At 41.2% G+C, this 19,560-nt stretch overlaps 1 protein-coding gene across 4 annotated transcripts in view; it reads left to right on the forward strand.

Annotated features, from left to right (window-relative positions):
* Positions 1-19,560, forward strand: part of ccdc146 (coiled-coil domain containing 146) — a 133,727-nt gene that overhangs the window by 99,647 nt on the left and 14,520 nt on the right. For all 4 annotated transcript variants that reach the window (XM_059654578.1, XM_048554372.2, XM_048554373.2 and 1 more), the window contains 2 exons: positions 1,729-1,957; positions 15,410-15,538. In XM_059654578.1, the coding sequence (XP_059510561.1) occupies positions 1,729-1,957; positions 15,410-15,538 (358 nt within the window). The remainder of the gene's footprint in view (positions 1-1,728; positions 1,958-15,409; positions 15,539-19,560) is intronic.

The raw sequence follows: 19,560 nt of genomic DNA on the forward strand, positions 1-19,560 counted from the left end.
ATGGGCTGATTGGGTACAGTCAATACCTTGCTTGTTGCAAATAGCTGAAGCGATATGCTGTCTGATGTGATCTGCCAGTCTTTGCAATGTTTGGCCTCACAGTGGCACTGGAATTCAGATACCACGTAACTGATTCATGTGAAAGGGGAATGTCTGTTTGACTTGATAGCAGAATCCTTTTGTGGAAAACACCATTCACTTTGCTACTGCATTGTAGTGGCATGAAACACCTTGTTTCACCCGTTGTTCAAGTTTTTGAGGTAGACGTGAGGTAAAATTGCCATAGTTTTTAACAGACCATAGGTTTTTTTTTAATGTGTAGGATGTAGGGGTCACTAGCTGGCCAGCATTTATTGCCCATCCCTAGTTGCTCTTGGTCTGCTATCTTTTGAGATAGAGATGACTGGTGGTGATTTAACCTGAGAGTAACCACACCCCAGGAAAGGGGAGAGATTGAGGACAGTCCCTCATGCTAATCTCAGCCATTGCAGGAATTGAACCTATTCTGTTGTCATCCCTTTGCATTGCAAACCAGATTTTGAGATACCTTGTCCTGATAAATACAAATGAAAAAGCTACAACAAACTGTGTCTTTCTTTTCTGTACCAAGTGGTGATTTGTATTTTATCAATACAATGAGATCTGTGTAAATGGACATCGGGAAGAAAAGTGCTTATGGAGAGATCCAAATAATTTAAATAGTTTCAGTGCTGTGCTATATACGTGACTAAACTTGGAATATTGGATAATTTTAATTTTTGAGCACAATGAAAAAAGATGTTGTCGTGTTACTAACTAGAAGCAAAGTATTTTGAATATAGGATTAAATAAAAAGAAACAGAAGAACTGCAAATTTTGGAAATTAAAAACATAAACAGAAATTTCTGGGAAAATTCAGCAGGTCTGGCAGCATCTGCAGAGAAAAAATAGAGTTACCATTTTGGGTCCAGTGACACTTTGTTTTAGGTGTAGGGTTACTTGAATCTTAAAGCAGTTTGTGAAGTTAGATAAATGTGAACATGGAAGAAGCACTCCTGTTTCAATGCCACAACATTCAATACAAACAACATAACTGTATGCCAAACCATATGTTCTCCCTCAAGGAATGCAACAGCAGATCTAATCACAAAACAGGAAGTATAATTTTAAAAATGTCCATGAGCAATGCCATAGACAACCAATTGATTCCCCAACAGCATATATCAAGCTGATGTCTAGTTGTTTCTATTTGACTAAAAACAACTGTAACAATCAACTATGCAAAGGAGAAAGAAGAAAATAATATTCTGAGGCAAGGCTGGTAGGTGTAGGGTTTGCTGGATTACAAGAGAAGTTGACGCTCTGGTCATGGAAGAGAAGGAAGCATATGTCAGGTATAGACAGCAGGGATCAAGTTAATCGCTAGAAGAATATAAGGACAGTAGGAGTATACTTAAGAAGGAAATCAGGGGACAAAAAGGAGACATGATATAGCTTTCATAATACTTTAAGGACAAAAGAAAAACTAGAGAGAATAGGACCCCTTAAAGATCAGCAAGGCTGCCTGTGTGTGGGTATATAAATAAGAAGGGTTTAGAGGGATATGAGCCAAATGCTGGCAAATGGGGCTAGACTTATTTAAAATATCTGGTTGATATGGGCAAGTTGGACCGAAGGGCTTGTTTCCGTGCTGTATAATTCTGTAACTATGACTCTTTGATGCAGTGTTGTATTTTGTTTTGCTTGCAGGGGAATACATTTGATTGAAAGAGAAGAGGAAGTTTGCATTTTCTATGAGAAACTAAGCATTCAGGACTCATTGATTAGTAATGGAGATGTGGAATTACACAGTATGGAGGATGAAATACGATTCTTGAATATTCTACTGAAAGAGGAAAAGAGACAAATCGAAAAAGTTCGCAAAGATGTGCCAAATAAACATGAAATGGAGTCAAATTTGATCACATTGCAAAAAGAGGTATGAAAAGGAAAAATACAGCAGTTTGTGTTTTGTTACCAAAACAACAAAATTCTTTGAGGACATTATAAATACATAGCATGGATAGTAAAATACTTCAATGTTTGGAAAAGCCTTTGACAAAGTCCAATATTAATGATTTACTTAAAAGCCACTGGAATTCAAACTAGAAATTACATTTAAAAAGTATGAAGGACAGAACTCAGGAAGGTAAAGTAAGTGATTTTGGGATGTGTTGAATAATGTCTCTTGGGACAGAACTGCAAGTTGTAAGAATGCATTCATCATTTCTAAGTCACCTGCAGAGTAGTTTGATCTTAGAGTAGGATAACAGGTCGGCACAACATCATGGGCCAAACGACCTGTACTGTGCTGTACTGTTCTATGTTCTGTGTTCCATCTGAGCTCTTCAAGCATGGCAAACATCCCACCCCACTATCTTTCATGTGCCAATCCACTAAGAATTTTTAAAACAGTAGCAGAAGATTTGAACAACCTATGTCTAGCAGAATGACTATCCTTTACTATCTTGTTTGGGTGGAACAACTCTGCATTACCCTGTAGCCTATGTCAGTGCCTTCTGCTGTCTCTGCTGGCAAACTTGCTATGGTAAGAACATTTGATAAGGTGGGATGGTGGAGTATCTAATCCCAACCACCTTCCTATATCTGCCAGAGAAAGGTCCATGATTGACCTTCCTGTCCCCAGTCAATTGAGATATTTATGCAGCCAGTTAATTACTTCATCCTGCTGTCACCATCAGGCATGCCTAGCAACCAAACCATGTGGCCAGGCTAGTCACCTTTGGGAGAAAGGGGTGAGGTACCTCAATCAAAGGCATTCTATGTTTTACCAAGGGACTGAACATTGGGAAGGATGCCCTTTTGAGAATCACAACTTGCTGCTGACCTTTGCATCCATCTCCCCATGACCCCCCCCCCACCCTGTGAATCCTTCCCTCTTTGCTTATCTGTGAGCTGGGTCAATACTTGATTGTGGGACTCCAGTAGGTCTGTGTTTAAATTAATTGAACTTTGATGTGCTTATTTGCAAATCTACTATCCAAAAAGATGTGTATAAACATTTATACTTTGGAAGTAGATGTAGAGGAAAACATCATGTTGACTATTGTTAAAAATCTCCTTCAGATTTGCTGCAAGAGAGATTAAGACACAGCTGGTGAGTTAAATCCTCTTGCCTCTGAACAATACGTGCAAAGGCAAGTCAGTTGGGAAATATGACAAGATGAAATAAATGAGATGTCAAGACAGGGTCCTCTTTCATTTGTCATTTACATCAATGATTTGGATGAGAATGTAGAAGGCATGGTTAATAAATTTACAGATGAAGGTTTTCTGACATTACAAAGGGATCTTGATTAAATGGGTCAATGAGCTGAAAAGTGGAAGATGGAATTCAATCTGTATAAGTATGAAGTATTGCATTTTAGTACAGAAACAAGGATAGGGCTTATACAATTAATGGTAGGGCCTTGATTAGGGTTGTAGAACTGATGGACCTGGGGATGCAAGTACATTAAAACAAACTTTTAAGTTTGCATCACATATAGACAGGGCTAAAAAAAATTTGGCACACATGCTTTCATTGCTCAGTCCTTTGAGTAGAGGAGTTGGAAAGTCATGTTGAGGTTGTACAGGATTTTGGTGAAGCCCCTTCTGGAATACTGTGTCCTGTTCTATTCGCCCAGTTATAGGAAGGATATTATCAAGGTGGAGAGGGTTCAGAAGAGATTTACCGGGATGTTGCCAAGGATGGAAAGTTTGAAATATAAAAGAATGGTGGATAGCCTGGGACTCTTTTCCACTGGAGCAAAGGAGTTTGAAAAGCGACTTGATAAAAGATTATAACATAATGAAAGGTATAGATAGAATTAATCATAGTTGTCTTTTCCCTAGGATGGGGGATTTTAAGGCTAGGGGACACATTTTTATGATGAGAGGAAAGAGATTTGAAAAAACATGACAGGCAAAGGAATGGTGTGGGATGAACGTCCTAAGGAAGTGGTGGATGCGGGTACAATTATAATGTTTAAAAGACATTTGGATAGATACATGGATGGGAAATGTTTGGAGGGATATGGGCCAGGAGCAGACAGGTGGAACTAAATCAGAGATAATAGGAACTGCTGATGCTGGAGAATCTGAGATAACACGATGTGAAGCTGGATGAATACAGCTGGCCAAGCAGCATCAGAGGAGCAGGAAAGCTTGATGTTTTGGTCTTCAGAAAAGGGGGAGAAGAAGTGGATTCTGAAATAAATAGGTAGACAGGGGGAGGCGGATAGAAGATGGATAAGGGAGAAGATAGGTGGAGAGGAGACAGACAGGTCAAAGAGGCGGGGTTAGAGCCAGTGAAGGTGAATGTAGTTGGGGAATTAGGGAGGGGATAGGTCGGTCCAGGGAGGACGGACAGGTCGGGGGGGGGGGGGGGATGAGGGTAGTGGGTAGGGGATGAGGGTGGGGCTTGAGGTGGGAGGAATGGTTAGGGAGGCAGGGACTAGCTGGGCTGGTTTTGGCATGTGGTCAGGGGAGGGGAGATTTTGAAGCTTGTGAAGTCCACCTTGATACCCTTGGGCTGCAGGGTTCCCAAGCGAAATATGAGATGCTGTTCCTGCATCTTTCGGGTGGCGTCATTGTGGCAATGCAGGAGGCCCAGGATGGACATGTCGTCTGAGGGGTCGGGGGGGGGAGTTGAAATGGTTCGCGACTGGGAGGTGTAGTTGTTTGTTGCAAACAGAGCGTAGGTGTTCCGCAGAGCGGTCCCCAAGCCTCAGTTTGATTTTCCCGATGTAGTGAGTTTGGGATTATGTTCAATGTGGACTGGGTGGACAGAAGGCTGTGTTTCCATGCTGTATGACTCTATGAAAAAGTCTGCTTTTGCACACAAGTTTTGAATGAGCAAGGAGAACCATTATTCTCGTGATTCCTAATCTCACTTCCTTCTTATATAGTTTGCTATTCTACCACATGGTGGAAAGAAACTAGACGGTGACAATTCCCAAAATGGAAAGCAAACCGGGAATGTAGCAGTATTGCCAGATCTCCATCTCACCTAGCAATCCCTAACACCTCAGGGCACAGAGGTTACAATTATCTCAACCTCCCTCGCCCCAACATGGAAAAAGGTTGGCTTTGAATATACACCAGCCTCATCAATCAAGGCATATCTCTGACTCAAGATATAGTTATCCACTTTAATTCTGCACTTTGGAGTGCACCAGTGCCTGATGTTGTAATGCTGCTGTCAGATCACTTGGCACACAGTGACAAGTACCATTCTCAAGCATCAGAGCATGATGCATCTTAAGTTATTCACTTACTCTATTAACATTTACTCACTTTACACCTGCTTAGATGCTCACTGCATCTCTGCCTTGCTTTGCCCTGCCTTGCCTGGGCCTGCTGCACTTTTCCACCTCATTCAGAACTTATAGGCTTAAACTACTTTCTCACTTACCTTGTCTTTTAGTGCAGGTACAAAGCCAGACAGCTTGACATGGTTGTCCTCAGTGATCAACCAAGGGTGTGGACATGTGGCTGTATGGCACTGTGCTACATAAAAGTTATAAGTGCAGAATGTACCAGCAGTCTATGTGGAATTACACAGTATGGAGGATGAAATATGATTCTTGAATATTCTTGCATATTTAGGTAATTAGCAGTTTTCAAAGTCTCAGGGGACTTGTCCTCAGTCAAGTAAAGGTGAATGGTTGTCAGTCAGGGAATCCTGCACATGGCACCATCTGACCTCAAGCATAGTATCTCAAGGTACTTGGGAAAGTGAGAGTCAGGGGTCAGGATCATAGAAGAGCGCAACTTTTAATTTAGATAATGAACTGAAAATAGGAAACCTGGGCATTGCTTTTGAAAAAGGGAGAGTGGAAAAGGAATTGTTTGCAGTTTGGAACAAGAAGTGAAGCTATCTACTGCAAGTTACACAGTGTTACATTTTGGGGATATTAATTCCCAAGTGTGCTGGCAGCATATGCTGTGGGATCAGATAGGGTCAGCATAGTAACAACCCTCTGATTCGTTCAGCCACAGCTTAACACACACCCTATCGGGGAAATGAAAACAGAGAAGCAGGGAAATAGCCGGGAGTTCACAGCATCAATCTCTCTCCCTGTCTCTCTTTCTCTCTTTTTCCCCCCCCCTACCCCCCCCCCCCCCCCCCAACAACCTTCACTGTAAAGTTATTCAAATTTTCTGTCAAAAGACCAAAAAAGCTCCATTCAGAAAGGCTGAAAGAAATAATTCTATCAACCAAAAAAAGGACTTCAGGTCCAACAAGCCAATTTGTAAACTAAAGACTGATTATTACTGCGCGATTAACATAGTTAAATCATTGAAGAGTCAAAAGATTGTAAAACTAACCTAGCCAGTGTTATTACTTACACTAACTATATAGAACTGTTCTTGTGGGATTATTTTCCCCTCCATTTATAGTATTTGTATTTTGTCTGTTTCATTTTGTGCTTCTCTGTGTGGATGAGAATTTTAAAATGGATAAAAGGGTAAGATGTATAAATTAGAAATAATTTTCTTTCGCTGTTCTTGTTACAGTTGTTATAGTTACTGTTACAGATGCACCCTGATGTGATTTGCTTTTGTACTGTGCAGCAGTTATTCAGGGAAAGTGGGATTTCTGATAATTACACTTTCACATTTGTCATGATTCTGGGAACATTGGGTCTGATTTGAGTGTGCTGTTCCTAGCGAATCATGACAGCATCATCACCATCTGGGGTGTAAGCAATGGTCAGTCCTGCAGGACCACTGGAAAGAGACAGAGGATTAACACTAAGTTAGCTAGGGAGCTTCAGAGATCAGTTGGGGTCCGTTCACACATCAGTCAGGACTTTTCTTCTAAGTCATTCAGGGGTGTGGGCCACAGTCAGTCTTGGGCGTCAATTTAAGGCAGATTATCAGGACCCATTACTATGGTCGAGAGTTTGGGGAAATCAATCATGATAATTGTAGGCAGGATGCATGTGGGGACAAATCAACTTATAGGGGTGGGAGGTAATGGTGCATTGGAAAACCTGGGTTACTGCAGGATGGAGTGTCACCATTGCTCGAGGTTGGGGCAACAGGTGTGTCACAATGATTGGCAAGGCTAAGCTACAAGTTCAGTGTGTTATATTAGAAGATGAAGTCTTAAAGTGTTTGCTGGGAAACATGTAGAAGCTCAGAACTGATGAGGTTGACAGGGAATGCCCCAATGTGACTGGCTAATGACAGGAAGAACATACATCAAATAGCACTCCTCATAAACTCAGAATATTCCAACGCATTTGCAGAATCAAAGCAAGTACTTTTGCTTGATGCTTAGATATCAATCAGCAGTCTTCCAAATGGCATCTAACAACTGCTGTAAGAAATCTAATTAAAGTAAAATCAAGGATGTTATGTTTTGAAGTGCACAAATTAGTGTCTCTTTCAGCCAGAGGGCAAAGTGAAAGATTCACTCTGCATTGCATTTGTGACTAAATTCAAAGTATTTCATTAGTTGCAAAATGTTTTGTCTTGTCATGAAAGCAATTTCATGTTTTTTAAATTTCGTTTTTATATAGCTCTTTATTGTAGGGAATGAAAAGTGAACAAATACCTGGGGTGCTCAAAGATTTATAGGAAGACAGACTAGTGTATAACCTGACCTACACCACTCAAATTTCTGAACTGTTTGTGACACTAATCTACTTTGCAACAAATCAAAGTTACCATTCAGTGCAGTACTCAGATATAGCACCACAGATCCATGGCACTTTGAACTGCCTCAATAATTATATCTGACATTTCCTTTTGACCTTTCTGCCACAATGTGATTCTGTTGCTTAGACCTTATACCAGTACTACAATTCCTCTGTGTGTGAGTCATCATTGCTTTAGTGATCAAGTTCAGCATGGCAAAAAACATGTTTTATTTTGCCAGATATTATGTGGGAGTTAAAACATTTTGGCACAACCCCAGAGCACGAAATTGTTGTAATGATGAGATCAAATTACTTTGCTTTCCTTGGAGTAAAATAGTTTAACAAACTGCAAAATGTTCACGCTAGCTTGAACTGGATTTTTTTTTGCGCATTCGCCTGTAAGATGTGGGTATTGCTGGGAAGGTCAGAATTTAGTGCCCAACTGTAATTTTCCTGATGAAGCTACCTTCTTAAACTGCTGTAGATCTTGCAGTGAAGGGACACCCTTAGTACAGTTGGGGAGCTCCAGGATATAGGCCCAGCGTCAGTGAAGGAGCAGTAATATACTCCTGCTCACGGTGACAGGCTGATGTGCATCTAAGAGAGGTACTTGCAGTTGGTGTTTCTATGCATCTGTTGCCTTTGTCGTTCTAGATGGAAGAGGTTGCAGGTTTCAGGATCTGTCAGAGGACCTTTGGTCAGTTCCCACAAAACACCCTTCATATGATACACATTGTCCATTGATGCTGAAGCGAGTGAATGCTGAACGTTCTAGATAGGGAATCACTCAAACAGGCTACTTTCTATTGTGAGATCCTTGCATTTTGATGGCGTTGCAATCAACCAGTTAAATGGAGAGTATTTCGTCACACTCCTGACTTGTGCCTTGTACATGGTAGACAGACATTAGGGAGATGCATGATGAGTTATTTGCCACAGAATTCCTAGGTTCTGACCTGTTTCTGTAGCTACAGTGTGTATATGGCTGCTGTAGTTCAGTTTGTGGTCAATGGTGGGAGATCTGTGACGGTAATATCATTGAATGTCAAGGGGAGATGGTCGGGTTCTCACTTATTGGAGATTGATCATTACTGGGCATTCGTACAGCATCAGAATAATTTTTCACTTATCAACCCAGGCCTGGAGATTGTCCAGGTCTTTCCGCTTGTGAACATGGACTGGTCAAATGTTTAAAGTATTGCTGAACATTTTGCAGTCATTATTGAACATTCCCACTTCTGACCTTAAGATGGTCACTGGAGGGTCAATAATGAAGCAGCATGTTGGTTTTGCCTAGAAACTATCCTGAGGAACTCCTGCAGACGTTCTGGGGCTGCAACGATTGACCTCCAACCACAACCATCTTCCTTTGTGCCATGTATGGCTCCAACCAGTAAAGAGTTTTCCCTTGATTTCTAACGACTCTAGTTTTGCTAAGGCTCCCTGATGCCATACTCAGTCAAATGCTGCTTCGTTGTCAAGGCCAATCTCACTTCAGTGCTTGGAGTTCAGCTTTCTTTGTCATGCTTGGACCAAGGCTGTAATAAGGTCAAAAGCGGAATATGCTTGATGGAAACCACACTGAACATCATCGAACAGGTTATTCCTTTGCAAGAATAATTCTAATTAATTTTCTAAAATAAAACTGACCTGGAATTTCTCCAGGGTTATTGTCAATCTTGTGCCAAAGTTCTACTAAGTGATTCAGCACTCATCATAAATTCTAAACAGCTGTGCAAAATCAATGTTGCAGAATAATGTTCATTGAGTAATACTTCTATATGTAAAGGATCAAATCCACCAGATTAATGTCATTCACCTACTATTTAAAAGTGACCAAATGCTTGGGCAAGAAGGTAGGTTTCAAGAAGTTTGTTGAAAGGTAGATATAATTTGGAATGCAGGGGAATGTGCAGATCAGACTGCTCACTACTTGAACTGTCAGCCCCTGTTGCAGACATATTGTAAGTGCGACCCTGTATTTATCAAGTCATCTGCATGTCTTATAGGAGCAGCTCTAGGTTGTGTTTAATGATTTTCTTTATGATTCTCTGGCTTTGATTATAATTGTTGCATTTGTCATTGGGTCATGACCTACTGGGAATGTCCTTGGTTCTCCAACAAGCACGGAGGGGAATGGTACACTGGCACAAGTTAAATATGCCATGACTTCTTCACTCTACACAATCTAATCCAATAGCTGTCATCAAGCACTACCATGATACTTGCATGAGATGAAGTGAAAATGCAACCATTTGGTTATAATGCTACATGCAATACAATAAAAAAAATGTTAAAGCAAGTACAATAATTAGATTTACTATGCTGCAAAGAGGGATATGTATGTTATGATTCAGAAAAGCTTGTCTGAAAGAATTGTGAAAGTATACGCCCTTCATCATGGTGTCATTTGGCACACATACTTTGCTCTAGAGCAAAAATAATTAACCTTATTTTGGCAAATTTATTCAGGCAATTTAAGTTTGTTCCACAAATATTCTATATATTATTCTTCAAAGCACACCATGTTTTCTCTCTTTCACAGCAAATGTAGATACAACCAAAAAAACAGGTTGCAATGGATACCTGAGATGCTGCTTGGCCTGCTGTATTCATCCAGCTTCACACTTTGCTATCTTGGATTCTCCAGCATCTGTAGTTCCCATTATCACTCCTCATCTGCACTCTTGGCTTTTGGAAACAGCACTAAATCAAAGGATGAACTCTTTCCAAATTTAGCACACAACTCTGGCAAAGTTTACACAGAGTCTTAAACAGAACAGTCTCTTTTGTTCCACAGAAAAATTAGAAAAAAATCCTAATGCTGATGATTTCATATTTAATCACATGCTCTTCGACTGATGTATTTGGAAAGTCCCTCTAAAATGCAGATGGATCCCAGGCTGTATGTTTAATGACAGAACGAGCTGTTCCTAGAATAGGGGCAGAGGTTTTTGATGAATTGCTCTGCTCCATCGGTTTTTCCTTGTCGTTCCTTTAAAATAAATTCTGACAAAATAATGATGCATTGGAATTTAATGGATCTTCATGCTGCCGTTGTTTTAACACCATCTAAAGTTGAGGTCAAGTAATTCAAATATGGAAATATGTACAAATTGTATAACTTCTACTAGCCAAACAGCTGCTGCAATGATAGAAGACAATGGAAATGGATCTCAGCCAAAAAATGGCTAGAGTGAGATGGAATGGGAATGGATGAGGGCATAAATTAGAGATGGGATAGGCAGAGACCTGTATATCAACAAAATATAAAACCTATTACGGCTGCAAGGTAAAAATGACAGTACTAAAGAAAGCAGCCATCTTGGCAGAGAAGGATGATAACCATTATTGAGGATGCAAGCAACAGGTCTGAAAATCTTAAATAAAAACAGATAGTAAGCAGGTCTGGCAGGATCAATGGAGGGTGAAACAGTGTTAATGTCTTCAGTCCAATGACTATTTTTCAGAACTGGAGAGATGGAAAGGTGACAAGTTTTATATTGTAGAAAAAGGTAGTGAGCAGAAAGAAAATTAGAAGAGAAAGTTAAGGAAGATGAGAGGGTGAGCAAAATCAGAGATCATAAATATCACCAGGCAAAAGGAGTAATAATGGTTTTGCAGAAGAGAGAGAGGTCAAGAGTAGGAATTAATAGCAGAATATGGGTCAGCTGTGCCAAAAACAAATCGAAGAACACCGGACACTGGGGAGGGAAACAGCGTGGAAGACAGAGCTCCTGCCTGTAGTTGTTCACCTCATTGTTGATCTCGAAGACAGTAAAAGGCCTAAATGGGAAATTAGGTGCTGTCTCTCCACCGTGCATTGTTCCTTACTTGAATACCATACCAGAGGTAGGATGGAAATGTACACATGAAGATAAGAGTGTATTTAAATGGCCAGCAATGCAAAAGTCAGGGTCATGTATACAGACTGAGCAGAGTATTCTGCAAAACACTCATTCTGCTTTTTCACTCTCTAAAATTCAGATGGTCTGACTAGGAATCTCTGTTTACTGAATAGGGAAGCAAAGAGCTTGGCTGTTTAGAACTAGGAATGGGAAATGTGGCATGGAATTATTGGAGGGAAATGGCTGCAGGATGCTTCAGTGTTCCAAGTAGGTAAATGATCTCACCCACGTAGCCAAGACAAGCCACCACCTCCCCCAACATTTCCAAGCAGTCTTTTATACATGTTATTCTTTAACTTATTACCTACATATTGCTTTAGAATTGTACTCTGGATATTTGATCTTTCGTTCCTATTTGTTTCTACTTGCTACCTGAAAAATTTTACCTTCTCTCAGTGTGTCATTCTTCATCAAGCCTCTCTAACAGACCATTCACCATTTTTATTTCCTGAAGTTTGTTCCACAACTATTCTATATATTATTCTTCCCAGCCATCAAAGCACACCATGTTTTCTCTCTTTCACAGCAAATGTAGATACAACCAAAAAACCAGGTTGCGATGGATACCCCCACAATTTGACATCTGATCCAAAATGAAGCAGGAACCCTGGAGATCTGAGGCAACCATATACCTGAATCTTCTATAGAATCAATTGGATTCTGGAGATTTGAATGAATGAACCACCTGCAGTTTATGCATATTATGGCTTGGATAATACAGTAGTCACATGGTTGAGCACTTCAAAAGCTGTAAAGGGATTGTCAAAGTAGCTGAATAATAAGTAGAAGAAATGATATATTATGGATCCTAAATAGTCCAAAGCTAGTAGACCTTAAAAAAGCAAAAAGAGGAAGGTGGTTTTCTACTTCTAACCATTAAAACTATATTGTCCACTCATTCACTCTTTAATCACTCACCCATGGATAGCTTTTCTGAGGGTTTTGTACTGGATGCAATGCAACACATGGTGCCACAGGTGAAAAAGGGATTTGAAACTGAGGAAATGAGGATCTATGCTAGCCAGTTAGTCACTGACTCCAGAGCCTGTTAATTCAGAACTCTGCCTTCATGTTCAAGTTGGTTTCTGAATGAGCTCACTCACAATGGAGTTGCTGGGCACCATCTTGGAGAGCTTGAGACAGATATCCAAACCAATACAACACTATGTAGATCTAAACTGGAGCAAGCGCCACCAGGATTGTCACAATTGTCTACCTGACAGAGAAGCCTCTAGATCAAACAGTGTATTTAAGTCTGACACTTATGACATTAGTCATTATGTTAAGAGGTTGCTTCAAAAAAATAATGGTTGCTATCTTCTGAAAAATCCAGGACCGCATTCCTCACCATTTGTAGGTTCTTATTACTATCAAGTCTTTCACTGTTTAGGCATTTAATCCAAGATTAACAGAGGTGACATGACTATAGTCGACGTACCCGGCGCAAATCTCTCTCCGGCTGACAGTTCATGATACCTCTCCAGGAATTCCGGTCGTATTCTCAGCAAGATACAGAACCCAGCATCTTCAAGTACCTATTGAGGTCCCTTGGCGCTATTTGAAGAAATGGATGGCAGTCCCTTTATTATCCATTAACCAATAGCACCAGAGACTGGTTAAATGATCTTCCATTTTATTTTTTGTGTAAATTACCTTCTGTGTAAATTAGATGCCACATTTGCCTACTAAACAACAATTACATTTAAAAAATGATTAATGTAAGTTGTAAGATGTTCTCAGCACATAAAATGTCCTATCTGTGAAAAATGTCTGGTAGCAAAATTCTGTTCAATAAATTGGTAAGAAGCAGACATAAATTTAAGCATTTGAAGTTCAGTTAATTTTAGCATTTAATCACAGTTGTTGAATTCCCACCTAAAAGAGCAAGAGCAAGAAATAAGATTGAAGCAAATTATTCTGAAGTGGAACATGCACTGACAACCACAACAGGTCAAGGGTCTAGGCCCAAAACGTCAGCCTTCCTGATCCTATGATGCTGCTTGGCCTGCTGTGTTCATCCAGCTCTACACCTGGTTATCTCGGATTCTCCAGCATCTGCAGTTCATATTATCTCAAGTGAAATGACTTTTCCTGTGCTGATAACACTGAAGCTCAAATCAACAGGAATGAGAGAAGTAGAGGAAAATTTATCACCTGTGTATTCCACTGCACTCCTCCTGGAATAGGAAGGGGTGGGATTGCACTACAATAAAATTGTGCAATCTTGTGATAATTTTTGTGTTAACATGTCAAATCTTGGCAGGAATGAAAGCTTTTACCCGCTCTCCGCAAGGCAGAAGCGCAGAAGTAACATCTTCATTTATATATTCCTATCCTTAATTTGCACATTAACGTTGAGATACTAATCAGGTAATGAACCAAAATATAAATGGTTAGCTAAATTAAATACATTAGATTAGATCATTATTTGATTTTAATGAGCTTGGATATAATTCACAAAAGTGAGAAGGGTATATTTTATTTTCCCTTCCAATTTCATTTTGATTTAGTCCCTCCATCTCTCCCTACTACTCTCAACTTTGGTGGCATGCATTTCTCTTAGTGTTTTCTCTATGGAAATTAATCAATTGGAAGGCACAGGTGATGGTAATTGATGAAAAAAATACAGATGATTTGGTGATGGAAAAGAAAAGTTCAGTTGTTTGTAAGATTATGACTGGATATAAGAAACAAAAAGAAAAATTTAAAAGTCATGAAGGCAAGTTGGAAGAATGAGTAACTACCTGAAATCAGCTTGACTGGATTTCTATTTACAGAAATACTTTCTAGTGTTATGCTTAATGATTGATTTTGTACTTTTATATTTTATAACTTAATTTGATTAGTACCAGTTTAAAAAGTAGGCTGTCCACAGTCCCCTCCAATCCCACCACACCCGGCACTTACCCCTGCAACCGTAGGAAGTGCTACACCTGCCCCCACACCACCTCCCTCACCCCCATCCCAGGCCCCAAGATGACTTTCCACATCAAGCAGATGTTCACCTGCACATCTGCCAATGTGGTATACTGCATCCACTGTACCCGTTGTGGCCTCCTCTACATTGGGGAAACCGAGCGGAGGCTTGTGGACCGCTTTGCAGAACACCTCCGCTCGGTTTGCAATAAACAACTGCGCCTCCCAGTTGCGAACCATTTCAACTCCCCCTCCCATTCTCTAGACGACATGTCCATCCTGGGCCTCCTGCAGTGCCACAACGATGCCACCCGAAGGTTACAGAAACAGTAACTCATATTCCACTTGGGAACCCTGCAGCCCAATGGCAGCAACGTGGATTTCACAAGCTTCAAAATCTCCCCTCCCACTACTGCATCCCAAAACCAGCCCAGCTCTTCCCTGCCTCCCTAACCTGTTCTTCCTCACCTATCCCCTCCTCCCACCTCAAGCCACACCTCCATTTCCTACCTCCTAACCTCATCCCGCCCCCTTGACCTGTCTGTCCTCCCCGGACTGACCTATCCCCTCCCTATCTCCGCACCTACACTCACCTCTACAGGCTCCATCCCCGCCCCTTTAACTTGTCTGTCTCCTCTCCACCCATCTTCTCACCTATCCATCTTCGATCCGCCTCCCCCTCTCTCCCTATTCATTTCAGAACCCTCTCCCCATCCCCCTTTTCTGAAGAAGGGTCTAGGCCTGAAACGTCAGCTTTTGTGCTCCTGAGATGCTGCTTGGCCTGCTGTGTTCATCCAGCTCGACACTTTGTTATCACTGTACTTTTTGATCCTTTTCCAAGGAGTACATGTTGTACATACTTTGAACTTCTGTTAGTTTCACATGATTTCATAACCACCTTTTCTCTGTTTCTAGCTTGCATTATATCAGGACAAGGTCCAAAATCTTGAGAAGACCTTAGCAGATCCTTCATGTGAGAACAGATCACGATTATTAGGAGGAGATGATCCATCATTTGACGAACTAAGTAAAAAAATAGAAGAGGTAACAAACAAGTCATTGATTTTTCACAAGCTTGTATCACCCCAGTTACGATGTGCAAAGCTTAACCACCACCTCTTAAACTTAAAATAAAACCATTATAAGTAGCAACAGTTCAAAACACTAATATTTTGGGAAACAAGGCTTAGTTTCTTCAATACAATTAAAATTTCAGTTAAAGTTATCAGTCATAGAGTCATAAAGGCCTAAAGTACAGAAAAAGGCCCTTTAACCTATTGAGTCTGCATTGGTCAAAACAACCACCTAACTATCCTAATCCTATTTTCCACCATTGACCCGTAGCCTCATATGCCTTGGCATTGCAAGTGTACACCTAAATACTTCTTAAATGTTACGAGTGTTTCTGCCTCTACCATTCTTACAGGAACAGCGAGTTCCAGATTCCCACCATTCTCTGAAGGAAAAATGTTTTCCGTTTTCTCACATCCCCTTCACATCTCTCCCCCTTACCTTAAAACTATGCCACCAGGTCATTGAACACTCCCTAAAAGGGGAAATTTTCTTCCTTTCTACCCTATCCATGCTCGTCAATTTTCTGCATCTCGGTCACATGCCCCCTTAGTCTCCTCTACCCCAAGGGGAAAAAAAACTCACCTTATCTAAACTCTATTCTTAATTAAAACTCTCCAGCCCAAGCAAAATCCTCAAATCTGATCCACACCCTCTCCAGTGCAAATTCATTCTTTCTATAATGTGGATTCCTGAATTGCACACAATACTCTATTTGTGACTAACGTTGTATACAGTTCCAGCATAACCTCCCTCTTCTTAAGCTCTAGACCCTGGCTAATAAAGGCAACTACTACAAATGTCTTCTTAACAACTTAATCTATCTGTCACACTATCTTAAAGGATTGTTCAACATGCACACCAAGGTCCCTCAAACCCTGGTTCTTCCCAGGGTCCGACCATTAATCATACATTCACCTACCTGGTTTGTCCTGCCCAAGAGCATCATCACATACCTACCCAAGTTGAATTCTGTTTCTCAGTGATCAGCCCACCTACATCATCCCATACTCCAAGGCGATCCTCCTCACTATTTACCAGCCCACCAATTTTTGGATCATCTGCAAACTTACTGATGAACTCTTCTGCATTCAAGTCAAAGTCACTTGTATGTACCACAGTTAGCAACTGTCCCAACATTGATCCCTGTAGAACCCCAATAGACACAGGCTTCCGGTCACAAAAACACCCCTCAACCATTATCCTCTGCTTCCTTCCAATAAGTCAGTTCTGTATTCAATTAGATATATTTCCTTGGATCCCACAAGCTCTTAACTTTGCTATCAGTCCACTTTGCAAGACTTACCAAAAGTCATTCTTATATCCAAATACATTATGTCAAATGTCTTTGAACTCCTCTCCTTTTCTTCAGGTCAGAGTGGTGGCCATGGGTACCTGCGTGGGCCCCAGTTATGCCCAATTTGTGGGGTACTTAGAACATTCCTTGTTCCAATCCCATTCTGGTCCCAATCCACATCTCCTTCTCTGATATATCAAAGATATTGTGGGTGTCGCTTCCCTCTCTCATCCAGAATTTGGGAAAAATTCATTGACTTTGCTTCCAATTTTCACCTCACCCTCACTTTCACTTGGTCTATCTCTTGACTCCTCTGTTTCCTTCCTCGACATCTGTTTCCATTTCTGGGAATAGACTGGCCACTGATATCCACTAAAACCACAGACTCCCACATCTACCTGGACTATACATCCTCACACCCTGCCTCCTGTAAAGACTCTATTCTATTCTCTCAGTTCCTCCATCTCCATCGCATATGTTCCAAAGAGGCCAGCTTCGACGAGGGAGCCTCCAAAATGTCCACCTTCTTCCTCAACCGAGGATTCCCCAGCATCATTGTCGACAGGATCCTCATCCAGGTCTAACCCATCTCCTGCACTTCTGCCCTCAACCCCTTTCTTCCCTCCCTCAACAGCAATAGTGTTCCCCTTGTCCTTACCTACCGTACCACCAGCATCCACATCCAGAAGATCATCAGCTGCCATTTCCGCCACTTCCAGCAAAATAATGTATTCCCTTCCCTCCCTTCTCCACCTTCTGCAGGGACTGTTTCCTCTGGGGCACCCTGGTCCACTCTTCCTTCACTCACAACAGCACCACCTCAAAGCCCCATGGCACCTTCCCCTGCAACTACCAAAGCTTGAAAACCTGCCCATTTACTTCCTCCCTCCTCAGTATTCCAAGGGCCCAAACACATCTTCCAGGTGAAGCAGCACTTTATCTGCACTTCTCACAATTTAAGTTTAGTTCATTCGCTGCTCACAATGTGGTCTCTTCTACATTGGGGAAATGAAGTGTACACTGAGTGACCACAACACAGAGCATCTATATTCTACCTGCAAAAAAAACAGGACCCTGAGCTTCCAGGTGCCTGCCACTTTAACACACCACCCTGTTCCCTGGCCAACATCTGTTTCTGGTTTGCTGCAGTGTTTCAGAATAAGCTCAGCACAAGCTGGAACAACAACATCTCATTTTCCACTTGGGGACTCTGCAGCCCTCTGGATTCAATATTGAGTTCAAAAATTTTAGGGTCTGAACTGTCCCATGTCCTAGCCCCCTAGCCTAAACACCAGACCTTGTTATCACATAGTCTGCCTTTACACACTACCCATTGTAACAGTCTCCACAAACAGCTATTCACCCTTCTAGCCAGAGTATTATCCACTCCTTTCTCTGAACAAATGTTCTCTCTCTTTGGGCTTTATCCCCACCTATCATTTACTCCAGACCTCTACCCCCAACTCTATCTTCTGCATTTCAAATGGCATTTCCTAGCTACCATCCGTTCTGAGGAAGAGTCATCAGACTTAAAACATTATCTGATTTCTCTTCATAGATGCTGCCAGACCTGCTGAGCTTTTCCAGCAACTTCTGTTTTGTTTCTGATTTATAGCATCTACAGTTCTTTCAGATTTTACATTATGTCAAATGTATTGCCCTCATCTGCACACCTGCTCACCTCTTTGAAAATAAAGTTGGTCAGACACAATGTCCCCTTCACAAAACCATGCTGACTGTTCTTGATTAATTCCACGTCTTTCCAAGTGCCGATTAATGCTGTCCCTCAGAATAGCTTCCCCACCATTGAGGTTAAATTCACTGACAAAGTTTTCTGGTTTATCCCTTCCTGTCTTAGGGTCATTCGGCAGAAAAACAAACAAACAAATCTCTTCGGTCCAACTAGTCCATGCTGAACATAATCCCAAACTAAACTAGTCCCATCCGTCTGCTCCTGGCCCATATCCCTCCAAATCTTTCCTATTCATGTACTTTTCTAAGTGCCTTTTAAAATATTGTAACTGTGCCCACATCTACCACTTCCTCAGGAAGGTCATTCTACACACGAACCATCCTCGGTGAAAAATAATTTTCCCTTTGTGTCTTTTTTTAAAAAAATCTCTCTCCTCTTGGTTTAAAAGTGTGCCCCCTAGTCTTGAAATTCCCCATTCTAGGGAAAGACACCTACCATTAACCCTACCAATTCTCATGATTTTATAAACCTCTTTCAACATCACTTTTGAACCACCTATGCCCCAGTGAGAAAAAGTCCCAGCTTATTCAGAGATAACAAAATGTAGAGCTGGATGAACACAGCAGCCCAAGCAGCATCTTAGGAGCAGAAAAGCTGACGTTTTGGGCCTAGACCCTTCATCAGAAAATACATTTAATCTGGCCCTGGAGGTTTATCTACTTTTAAAACTGTCAGACCACTCAGAACCAGTCTAGGCCCAAAACATCAGCTTTCCTGCGCCTATGCTGCTGCTTGGCCCTGCTGTGTTCATCCAACTCTACACCTTATTATCGCTGTCTGAGCTAATTTCTTTAATTATATCATAGTCCTTCTTTCTGATTTCTATATCCACATCACCACACTCACAAATGAACACCAACTGAAGGTATTCATTTAGAGCCCTACCATCATCCTCCACTTCATGTGCACATTGCCATTGTGGCCTTCAATGGGCCCTATGCTTTC

Source organism: Stegostoma tigrinum, chromosome 25 (assembly GCF_030684315.1).
Source record: "Stegostoma tigrinum isolate sSteTig4 chromosome 25, sSteTig4.hap1, whole genome shotgun sequence".
NCBI lineage: Eukaryota > Metazoa > Chordata > Chondrichthyes > Orectolobiformes > Stegostomatidae > Stegostoma > Stegostoma tigrinum.